The sequence below is a fragment of the Trichosurus vulpecula genome, chromosome 9, assembly GCF_011100635.1.
Source record: "Trichosurus vulpecula isolate mTriVul1 chromosome 9, mTriVul1.pri, whole genome shotgun sequence".
Taxonomy (NCBI): Eukaryota; Metazoa; Chordata; class Mammalia; order Diprotodontia; family Phalangeridae; genus Trichosurus; species Trichosurus vulpecula.
Genome location: NC_050581.1, coordinates 185,584,723 through 185,595,279, shown reverse-complemented (window position 1 = coordinate 185,595,279; position 10,557 = coordinate 185,584,723). Strand labels below are relative to the sequence as shown.

At 46.6% G+C, this 10,557-nt stretch overlaps 2 protein-coding genes across 7 annotated transcripts; both read left to right on the top strand.

The window, feature by feature from the left end:
* The first annotated feature begins 981 nt into the window (after positions 1-981).
* On the top strand, positions 982-8,159 carry RPP14 (ribonuclease P/MRP subunit p14). Of its 6 annotated transcripts, none has more exons than XM_036739012.1 (6): positions 982-1,046; positions 2,886-2,997; positions 3,096-3,180; positions 3,528-3,604; positions 4,482-4,560; positions 7,365-8,159. In XM_036739012.1, the coding sequence occupies exons 2-6, from the start codon at positions 2,900-2,902 to the stop codon at positions 7,422-7,424; spliced, it is 399 nt and encodes a 132-aa protein (XP_036594907.1). In that variant the 5' UTR covers positions 982-1,046; positions 2,886-2,899; the 3' UTR covers positions 7,425-8,159. The 6 variants fall into 6 exon arrangements, with proteins under 6 accessions (XP_036594907.1, XP_036594904.1, XP_036594909.1 ...); XM_036739009.1 differs by lacking the exon at positions 982-1,046 and adding an exon at positions 1,086-1,643; XM_036739014.1 differs by lacking the exon at positions 982-1,046 and adding an exon at positions 1,411-1,531.
* HTD2 (hydroxyacyl-thioester dehydratase type 2) lies at positions 7,530-8,159 on the top strand. The gene has a single exon (XM_036739015.1). It carries the CDS (start codon positions 7,554-7,556, stop codon positions 8,088-8,090), a length of 537 nt encoding a protein of 178 aa, XP_036594910.1. The 5' UTR covers positions 7,530-7,553; the 3' UTR covers positions 8,091-8,159.
* Positions 8,160-10,557: the final 2,398 nt, after the last annotated feature.

The window sequence follows — 10,557 nt, the reverse complement described above, 5'->3', positions numbered from 1 at the left end:
TCTGCACAGTGTACATGATAACCACAGTCGGCGTTTATGGAGGGCTTTAAGGTTTCCAAGGCTTTCCTAAGCTTGATCTCATGGATCCTCACAAGGCTGTTTGTTGAGTTGAACTGAAAGCTAACCCTAACCTGCCATCATGATCACCAATAAGAGGAATAAAAGAAAATAAAAATAGAAAGAATGGAAACTGCGTCTTGCAGACCCCTCCCCCCACCATTCTGAACCCTGAGGCCCCGGAACAGGCGGGTGGGGGTACATTCTGGCCCAGTCTGATCTCAGCCTCCTACAACGCCTCCGTGCTCCAGCATCGCACACGGCTTCGCTTTGCTCGGGACCAGCCCAAAGCGCCCCTTCCCGTGTCCGCTCCCAATAGGTCATAAGAAGCTGACCAGGGCATTCTTCTGTTTACGACCAAGGGGAGTGGAAGGGATTAAAAGGGAGACAATCTGGGGAAGGCCGGGCGCCCCGGGGCTCCTCAGAGACTGCATTTACAGCCAGGAAGCTCTGGATTCAGATCTGTCCTCGGGTGACGTCACTTGTGAGCTTCAGGAACTTCCCTCGGGCCATAAATCCTAGAGGGGTGGCTATCTGCTTGCTGGAAGGAGTTTCTTCCCTTGGAGGGCTACAAAGCGCTTTGCGCACGTATCGTATGAGTCTCACAACGCTGGGTTTCTTTAGGCCCATTTTACTGATAAGGAAACTGAGGCTTCCAGAGAGGAGGGGTTGGGCGGAGGCCGGCCCCCCCCCCCCCAAGCGCCCTCAGTACTGTTCCCATTTAACAGACGGTGAGACTGATTGGTCTAGAACCCGGTTCAGAAGCCCTTTCCTAACGGAGGCGACCCCTGGTGGCCGTGCAGCCTCTCTCCCGACGGGGACCTTACCACATTCTCAAGCCCCGGCTCATTCTCTTTAATTCAGACCGGAAGGTAAAAGGCAGACGCCGGAGCGCGGAGACGTCACATCCGGCCTACGCGGCGTGTTTCCGGAAGGAGCGTTGGCGTCCGGAAGAGCGTGAGGGAGGTGTGGCCGAAAGACCGCGAACCGTGAGTTTCGGGAGAATCACTGTGTCATGCCTCACTCGCAGCAGCGTCAGTCAGAAGGAGGGGAATAACAAGGAAGGCTCGTAGGGGGGTCTTTCGGCTGAGCTCCTCCGTCCTTTGGGGAGAGGAGTTAAACGTGGGGACTCCGCGTGTAGGGCACGGTTGGCCGCGCAGTACCCTGCCCTCAGGAGAACCGGAAGAGCATGCTGCACCCTCTAGCGCGCAGGCGCACCTCACGCACGCACACGTCTTCTAGTGCGCGGGCGTATCCGCCCGTTCAGGCGCGCACGCTTTCTGGCGCAGGCGCACCTTCTCTTACGCGCGCACACGCCCATTACCACGCAGGCGCTACCTCCTGCGCGCACGAGCACGGCCTCCGGCGCGCAGGCGCAGTGGCGCCGAACCCGGAGCGGGAGCTGAGTGTCTGGGCTTCTGGGGTCTGTGGGCCCCCAGGGTGGTTCGTCTCACCGCGCTTTTTCCTCCGCGAGGTCCGGAGTGCGGGTGTCTCTGTGGGCGTTGTACGGGGGAGGGGCCTCGCACGTGCCCGTAGCGCTTTGAAGTGTGGGAAGCGCTTTCCCCGCGCGTCTTTCTCCAAGCAGGGTAACTGACACCCGGAGAGGCGAAGGCGCTTGTCCGAGGTTAGACCAAGTGGCCGAGACTGTCAGACCCCCGAAGGCTGGCTCTGGTTCCATTTCGCCCTGTATCCCCAAGGCCTTGCACACAGCGCTTCATAAATGCGTGAACAAGCCTGAGTCAGTGTGAACGAACCCACGTCTCGGGACTTGGAGGCCACGAGCCCCCGAGGCCAGGGACCAGCTTCCTCTTTGGGCTCCGTGCAGTAGGTGCTTCCTAAATGTGTAAGAGGCATCCCAGGGTTGGAATCAGCACTTGAACCCGGGGCTGACCCCTACATTCGCGGAGGGGCCGTGAGGTGGATCCCCTCGGGCTCCCAGTCCAAGGTCTGGGAGGGCCTCCCGTGGATGCCTCGTCTGGCTTTGGCGGTGGTGGTGCTGGGCTGCGTTTTTTTTTCTTTTTTAAGTAACGAAATTTGCCCTCGAACTTAAACATCAAATAAGTTAAACGTTTCTCTATATAAAGGATAGAAAAGTGAGCTGTACGTGAAACTATGTTTCTTAAGTGTGTGGTATATCCATCATATAACTTGATAAGCTTACCTGGGTGCATGTTTTACTTCCTTGCCTCCTGTTTTCATTTGCAATTTTTAGAAGTTATTTTGTTTGGGGGAGCCCTATTATCAGCTTCCCATTTTCTCCTACACCTTGGAAAAAGTGGAACAAAAATAAAACGCTTGTAACAAAGGTATAGTCGAGAGAAACAAATCCCGACATCAGCCATGTCCGGAAGTACACATCTAGTGGATGCCAGCCTGCGCCTCTCTGGAGATGGGGTTGGGCCTTACTTTAATCAGAGTTCTTAAGCCTTTCACAATGAGGCTTCTTTACAATGATGTTCTTCCATGAATTGCTCTCCTGCTTCTGCTCAAGTACTTTGCCTCAGTTCACACAGTCTGCCGGGTGACCCTGGGTTCTCCAAGCTTTTGCTTATGGACCATGAGTTCTATCAGGTTCTGCCTGGCTGGGAGGATTCCCTCCATTCTTTTCTTTGTCCCAGAGCCAGTCTTGCCAAGTTTGGAGACATTGTTGGCTCCCAGTCTTTTGATGCAGAGAGGTTGAGGCTGGTGGTAGTGGGAATGACCGTGTGGATTATGTCTCTGACCCATAAAAAGAACTGGGTGGGCCACAAAAATTAACATTCAAAATGAATTTTTGAAAGTAATGATTCAAAACTTAGAAAGTAATACTTTTGATTCTCTTTCTGTAGGCTTAATTAATACTATGAAACACTTAAGTAAAAACCAGTTGCCTTCACTTGCCACATTTGAAAGAATCGTATACAGAAATCCCTCGGAGTATCATTACATTAAAGTCCAACTGTAAGTTCATTTTTCTGTGTACTCTTTTACATTTGTTCCTTAAAGATCTGAAGGTGAAGAATAGAATTTTTTTTTTTAATGACTGCTTTTCTTTATAGTGAGTTTCAAGATCATGGATTTAGATTAAGTGATGTACAGTTCAAACAACTGATTGTTTTGGCCCTACGGGACTTGTTTGGAGAGGTATGTGAGCCTTCAATTTTTTAATCTATTGAATGCTTCTAGGATTTTTGGAGATACTCTAGAGAGGATATTTCTCAATATTTTATGACTTTTTTTTGGTACTAATACTTGGTACTGAAATGTTCTTGATTTGTCTCCATATCTCTGTAGAATGTTGCAAGAAAAAGTAAAAGCTAAATATTCTCATCGCAGCAAAATTCCTGTTTCACAATTTCTAGTTAATTGTTAACTTGGAATCTAGTATTCTTTCACCATTAACAAGAATGTTCCCAGTATTAATAAAATGTGGATGTTGAAAATGTCTCCTAATGGGGCTTGTCTAATAAGAACATAATTTCTGTACATAGGTTGGTGCTGCCTTACCCTTTGATGTGTTGACATATGAAGAAAAGACCTTATCAGCAATCCTGAGAGTCTGTAGCAGGTAGTAACCACTTAGCCTTTTCAGAACATGTAGACTGGTAGGGAAAGAGGGTGAACTCTGTCCCCTCCTAATGCACTTTTCAGAACATAAGCAAGTCAGTCAGTCCAGTGCCTGCTCTGTTCCAGACATTGTGATAAGTCTGAGGGATATGAGGAAAGAAAAAGACAGCCCCTGCCCTCAGCTTGCTTACAGCATAGTGGGGGAGACAACATGAAAACAACATACAAGCAACAAGTGCTAGTCACAGATGGAAAAGGAGGACTGAGATAGTTGTCTTGCTAAAGGTGGAGCTTTGCCTGAGGCTGGAAGGAAGCCAGGAGGTGGCATTGGGGAGCTGGGGGTATTGCAGGCAGGGGGAACAGCCAGGGAAAGTGCTCCTTGAGTCAGCAGGTGGAGGGTCATGTGTGAGGACAGCCAGGAATCCAGTGTCACTGAGTCACAGAGATCCTAGAAGGGAGTCAGGTGTGAGAGGCCTGAAAAGGGAGGAAGGGGCCAGCTTCTGAAAGGCAGGTGGTCATCATTGTCATCTTCAAGTGTCTGTGTGTCTACTAAGAACATTGTGGTAGGCACAGGAGGAGTAATGCTTCATTTCTCTCCACTAGGAGCATGTATTCTAAGGAGACTAAAACTAATGATATTTGAACTGGGCATTGTTCCTAATACAAGGCCTATTTTGCAAACTTCAAATGTCTAAATATACATATAAATGTTTTAGAAACTAGCTGTATTTGCCATCTTTTTTCTTTTGAGACTTAGCATTTCAAATGAAGACAGTTTTTCGCAGAAGCAGTTGCTAAGACAGACAGAGCTGAGGATGCTGGAAGTGTAGCAGAAAGACATCTTTGTGTCATTCTGACATGATCTGACTTTTCTGCAGTGGCCTTGTGAAGTTGTGGAGTTCTCTGACCCTTCTGGGGTCCTATCAGAACAAGAAATGTGCCTTCAGAGTGATACAGGTACAGACTGTGTGTGTGTGTGTGTGTTTACTTGAGTGAGAGCACCTGGGGAGAGGGGAGGGTTTGGGAGAAGGAAAGAGATGGTGAAAGTTATGTGATGTTTTAAGTTTTATTTCTTGTTTAGGGTTTTTATTGTTTCCCAGGCTTTTAAAGGAAAGCATTGTTGCAACAATTTGGCTAGCAGCTGCTGTGGGGTGAAAGACCATCACAAGCCCAACAACAAGAACCCTGCCAGCACAGGTTCTTTTGATCTGCTTTACTAAGGAAAGCACCATTAAGGGGTTAACAGTCTTACTTTAATCCAACATATACATATAAACTCACTTAGTTCAGGGGAAAAAGCCAGCACCCTGAACTTCAGAGCAAATACAAACAAATTACAAACATACAAACAATTCATAGTTACCGAGAAACCATCAACATCTGGGTGAGCAGAGAGGCTCTTAGAGGTGCTGTCCAGAGTCCGGGCCTTCAGAGTGAGAGCCTCAAGCAAATAGCTCTGTTCTCTCTTTTGACACACTCTTTAGCCATCATCAAACATCATCTGAGTGACCAGAACTCAGGCTCCTACTATTGGCTCTGGTCTCAGCAATTCCGCTTAGGACCCTGAGGGCTTCACACCCATGTAGGCTTAGCACCTAGTAGATGGGAGTTTGGGCCTGGGGCTTTGCACCTTGGTAAGGCTCAAAGACACTTAATTTATCATTCTAAAACAGTAAAAAAAAGTCCCAACTTAATTGCTATTACAAGCATTTAGACTCCAGTGTCTTGTGTTTTTCTGGGTAGAACCCCCTTGCCCCTTTTTTATCTGAAATAAACAGGTTTGTCTAAAACTTTGCTTCTTAATGCTTAATAATATCTCCCATCTAAGCCATTTTCATTGAAGTTCTTTGTCTGAGTCTAGCCCTTGCCTCAGGTTGTTGCTAAAGTTGGGCTCCAAAAAGATCTAATGAGGTTATAGTTTTATATAGACAAGTTCCTTGTGGTCAGAAGTGTGGTTTGGCCTCCAGAAGAGTTCCCGCTGTCCTAGGCTGTGTAAGGAACAAAAAGCGAGTGGGTCTGCTGAACTCCGCCCTGGTCGGCCCACTCCTGGAAGTTGCTGGTGCCCTGTTTTTGGAAGGATGCAGGCTTGCTTGACAGCATCCAGTAAAGGCTCAGCTGCAAGGGGAGAGGATGGCAGCTCTTGTCATTCCAGGAATAGTTGAAAGAAGGAAAGGAGCTGAGCCTGAAGAAGGGAAGGCTTAGGGAGTCTGAAAACTGTCCTCAAGTATTGGAAGTATCCTTATAGGGAAGAGGGGTCAGCCTTATTCAGCTTGGCCGCAGAGGGCGAACTTGGAGCAGAGGCTTGAAATCGAAGAGAAGCAGATTGAAGCTTGATGTTAGGGGGAAAGGAAAAAAGAAACTTCTAACAATTAGAAGCTTCCAGTCAGTAAAGCAGTTAAGTGCCTACTATGTGCCAGGCACTGGGCTAAGTGCCAGGATATGTATGCAGACAAGCTGTATGAAGGATAAAAAGGAAATGATTAATAGAAGAAAATTAGTAGAAAGAAATTAATGGAAGGGAAACACTAGAATTGAGGAGGATTGGGAAAGGCTTCCTATAGAAGGTGAGCAGCTAGGTGGTGCCACAGTGCATAGAGCGCTGGGTTTGGAATCAGGAAGACTCATCTTCATGAGTTCAGCTCTCACCTCAGACACTGGCTGTGTGACCCTGGGCAAGTCACTTAACCCTGTCTGCCTCAGTTTCTTCATCTGTCAAATGAGCTGGAAAAGGAAATAGCAAAACACTTGCCAAGAAAACTGCAAATGGGGTCATGGAGAGTCAGACATTCTAGAACAGCAAGAAGGTGGCAGGACTTAAAGGAGGCCAAGTCAGTGAATAGGCAGAGGTGAGGAGAGAGAGTCTTCCAGGCAGTGGGGAACAGCCAAAGGAAATGCCTGGAGTTGAGAGGTGGGGAGTCTTGTTTGTGGGAGAGCCAGGAGGCCAGTGTCACTGGCTGGTAGAGGACGTGTTGGGGAGTGAGACGTGAGAAGCCTGGAAAGTTAGGGGCTAGCTTATGCAGGGCTTTGAACACCAGCGGCTCTTATATTGGAGTCTGGAGGTGATAGCCATTATAGAATGGGGGGAGGGGGTGACATGTTTAGACTAGCCCTTTAAGAAAATCACTGGGTGGCTGAACGGAAGAGGGACTGGAGAAGGGGGAGGCTGGAGGCAGGCAGACCCCCCAGCAGCCACCACAGTTTGGAGGTGGTTGGATCCTCTTCTCTGAAAGGCTGCAGGACCCTGTCCACAGTGTTGAGAGGGGAGGCTTTTGAGTCAGATGCGGGCTGGAGTGGATGACCTTGGTGCAAATCTTAAGGCTGTGATTCAGTGTTTAATGACAGGGTCTCACGGGGCACAGTGGGGAGGGCGCTAGGCCTGGAGTTGGGGAGACCCGAGCTAAACTCTGGCCTCAGACAAGCGTTAGTTGTGTGACTCTGGGTTTGCTCATCTGTAAAAAAGGGGATAATAACAACCACCACCTCCCAGGATTGTTCGAGGATCAAGTGAGATAATGATTGTAAAGATCTTAGCGCAGGGCCTGATACATAGTAGGCGTTATACAAGTGTTAGCTATTGTCATTGCTGGTATTCTCACTGCCACCACCACCACTATTGCTACCAACACTGCTACTGCTACATGGCCTGGCCTGGCCTTGGTTCAAGCGTTAACTTCAAGGAGCCTTCCTAGCCAGCTGGCCTGATTGCTTGTGTTTCAGCATAATCTTCTTTCAGTGTGAGATTGTTATTTTCTTTCTTCTAGGTTTCTCCATTTCTTCTTGCGTTATCTGGTAATAGTAGAGAATTCGTATTGGAAGAGTAGAAATTGAATTGGAATTCGCTGAAAATGAATGGTTGAGAAACAGTAATATTTTTTTGCCGGCTGTGTGTGCAGCATCTGTAGACAGAGAGACTTGCAGCTCTGGTTTGTAACTGTTTAAAATTTGGAAAGATGTTCGTGGTAATTTCCAGTCACCGAATTTTCCTGAGCACAGTAGGGCCAAGAGTTCTCCCAGTGCTACCAAGGCTGAATAAAAGAAGGACGTGCAGTTCTGACTTGACCAGGCGGCACCTTCGATATTTAAATGTAAAAGTTGGAGACCGGGCTGAACTCACTAAGGCTTTTACCCAGAAGGACGTTATTACGTTTTCAGAATTAACAGGGGACGTCAACCCCTTGCACTTAAACGAAGACTTTGCAAAGCAGACAGAGTTTGAAAGGACCATCGTTCATGGAGTTTTGATCAATGGACTGATTTCTGCGCTTCTGGGTACCAAAATGCCTGGTCCAGGCTGTGTGTTTATTTCTCAGGAGATTAACTTCCCAGCCCCTTTGTATGTTGGAGAATTGGTCTTAGCGACTGCTGAAGTGAAAAAGCTGAAGATGCGTGTTGCTTTTATTGAAGTATCATGTCGTGTAATAGAAAGAAGAAAAACTGTGATGGAGGGCCTGGTTAAAGTTATGGTCCCAGCTGTCCCTAGTTCTTGAACGATATTGTAAAGCTACAGAATCAGAAATGTATTGATGTGCAAATTAAAGTACAACTAGAGAAAATAATGGAAAAGAGTTGCTATTTCATGTAATTATTGATAAAAATAGATATTTCATGCTTAGAAAAAGGAAGAAATATATTATTTAAATATTTCCATTTCCATTTTGGCAGCTAGGTGGCGCAGTGAGTAGAGCACTGGCCCTGGAGTCAGGAGGACCTGAGTTCAAATGTGGCCTCAGACACATGACCTTGGGCAAGTCACTTAACCCCAATTGCCCTGCCCAAAAAAAAAAAGCAAAAAAAAAAAATTTCCATTTCTACTTCTTTTGTGTCTCCGTTCAGCGTGCACGTCCTCCCATCCCCCGTCCTCCTCACACACAAGTGTTTCATCCAAAGACTATTTGGTCTAATAGTGGTTTCTTCTCTCTAGACAGCTTTTTAAAATTTCAAAATATTTTAAATGTGATTTTGCTGTGGGGGCGACTTTTGTTATCTAAACCTGGATAATATTTGAATTTCATAGACTTACCAGATCATTGTGTCTTAGACTGAATCTGTGACCAACCTGGAGTTTAGTTTTTAAAGGCAGCAATAGAACTTTTCCATCTTTTTAATGTGACCATAGTTGGTTTAACCTTTGCAGAAGAACACTTTTACAAAGATTAACTTGATACTTGGCACTGCCCTGGAAGGTATTTGATCTTATTATACACCTTTTACAGATGAGGAAATCAAGGTTCAGAGATGATGAGTGACTTGCTGAGACTCACGAAGGTGGTGCGTGTCTCAGGCAAGATTTAAACCCTGGTCTTCCTGACACCAAGTCCAACACTGGCCACAGAGCCACATTCTGCCAGTGTTGCCATTGGTTTTCAGTTTTGGAACCCCACAGTCTATGAAGACTCAGGCTTGAGGGTGATCCAGCAAGCATTGCAGAGGTAGGCGGTGGGCTTACAAGTAGGCTGCAACAGAAATGATGACTGGTGGTCAGGGAGGTGGGGAGGGGGCGCATAAGGGGGTGGGAAGAGCTGATGATGTGGGCAGAGCTGGTGGGGGCGGTATGTGGCCCAGGGCATCACTAGGACCCACCAAGTAGAATAAGATCTGGAGGAAAGCTTCGTTTGGATGGCCCCTCTGAGGGACCCGTAGGGAAGCCCAGGCAATCACACGGGATGAGGATGAAGGGTGGTCTGGGATCTGCACAGAAGGAGGAGGGAACACATCTGCTGAAGGAGAACCACAGAATTTGTCCACTTTAAATGACTACAATAAAGGATTTCAAAGACAGCATTGAAACAATTTATTCTTCGTGTACAAAAGTGAACTTACTGATTTCATTATCAGTCGCGCAAACATTTTGATTTGTTTCGCTACTAGTGGTGGCACTATTTGGGCACTAAACTATCCACATTCTTATCCAGTCTCCCTGGTAACTAAGAGCCGGGAGTAAACTTTTCCTGTTTTTAAAGCTCATTTTAAGAACTATTGATCCTATGATGGAGTCAGAATATGTTGCTAATGAAACCATATAACCTGAACCTCCCATGCCCCCCTAAAAATTATGAAATTCACACAAATTCACACAGTAGATGCTTGTTGTTGAAATTCCTGGGTATTCAAAGTTATAAACCACCCTCCCTGCATTGGGACTCCAGGTCTCCAATGAGTCTTGCTTAAACTCAGGGCTCTAATTAAAGAGGCCAGCTTCTTATTGGTGAGATGGAGAGAGTCGAATGGTCGTGTATATGTAGATCTCTGCTACCTCCAAGATAAAAGACTAACAGAAGCAAAGGCTAGATGATTTTTAAAAAAATTTATCTAAACTTGATAACTGTCAACAAAATAAACGTCCAGCAACAAAAAACATTCAAAGACACAAGCAAGCATGAAGTAAGGAGGCACCAAACCAAAAGCTTCATTAAAAGGGATTGTGCGTATTAACTTTCCCAAGAGCACAAAGGGCCTTATCTGTCTCCTGAATTGTCCCATGCATTTTTCCAGATTTTATTTGGTCTTTGCAGAGTTGTCAGTATGTAAATGCTGCATCATTTCATACGGGTGCTACCGTATTTCTGCTCTGGGGATTGCCCTTGTGGACACTGCAGAAATAGTCTATTTTTTATACCGTTATTTCATTAGCCATCCAAATCAGTAATCAGCTTTTATTATGTACTTATATGTGCCAGGCATTGTGCTAGCAAAAACAGCCACTGCCCTCGAGCTTATATTCTAATGGGGAGACAATAGGTGTATGTGTAATTACGTGCATCTTACATACAAAGCGATAGGAGATGGTTATGGGGAGGGTGGGCAGGAGCCCTCCTGGGAACCAGGGAAGGCTTCATGTCACCTAGAACTGGGTTTCAGAGGCAACCAGGGCTCCTTAGAGGCCGAGGTGAGAAGGGAGTGTATTCCAGGTGTGGGAGATGGCGAGGGCAAGGGGTGGAAACAGGTCACCGTGAC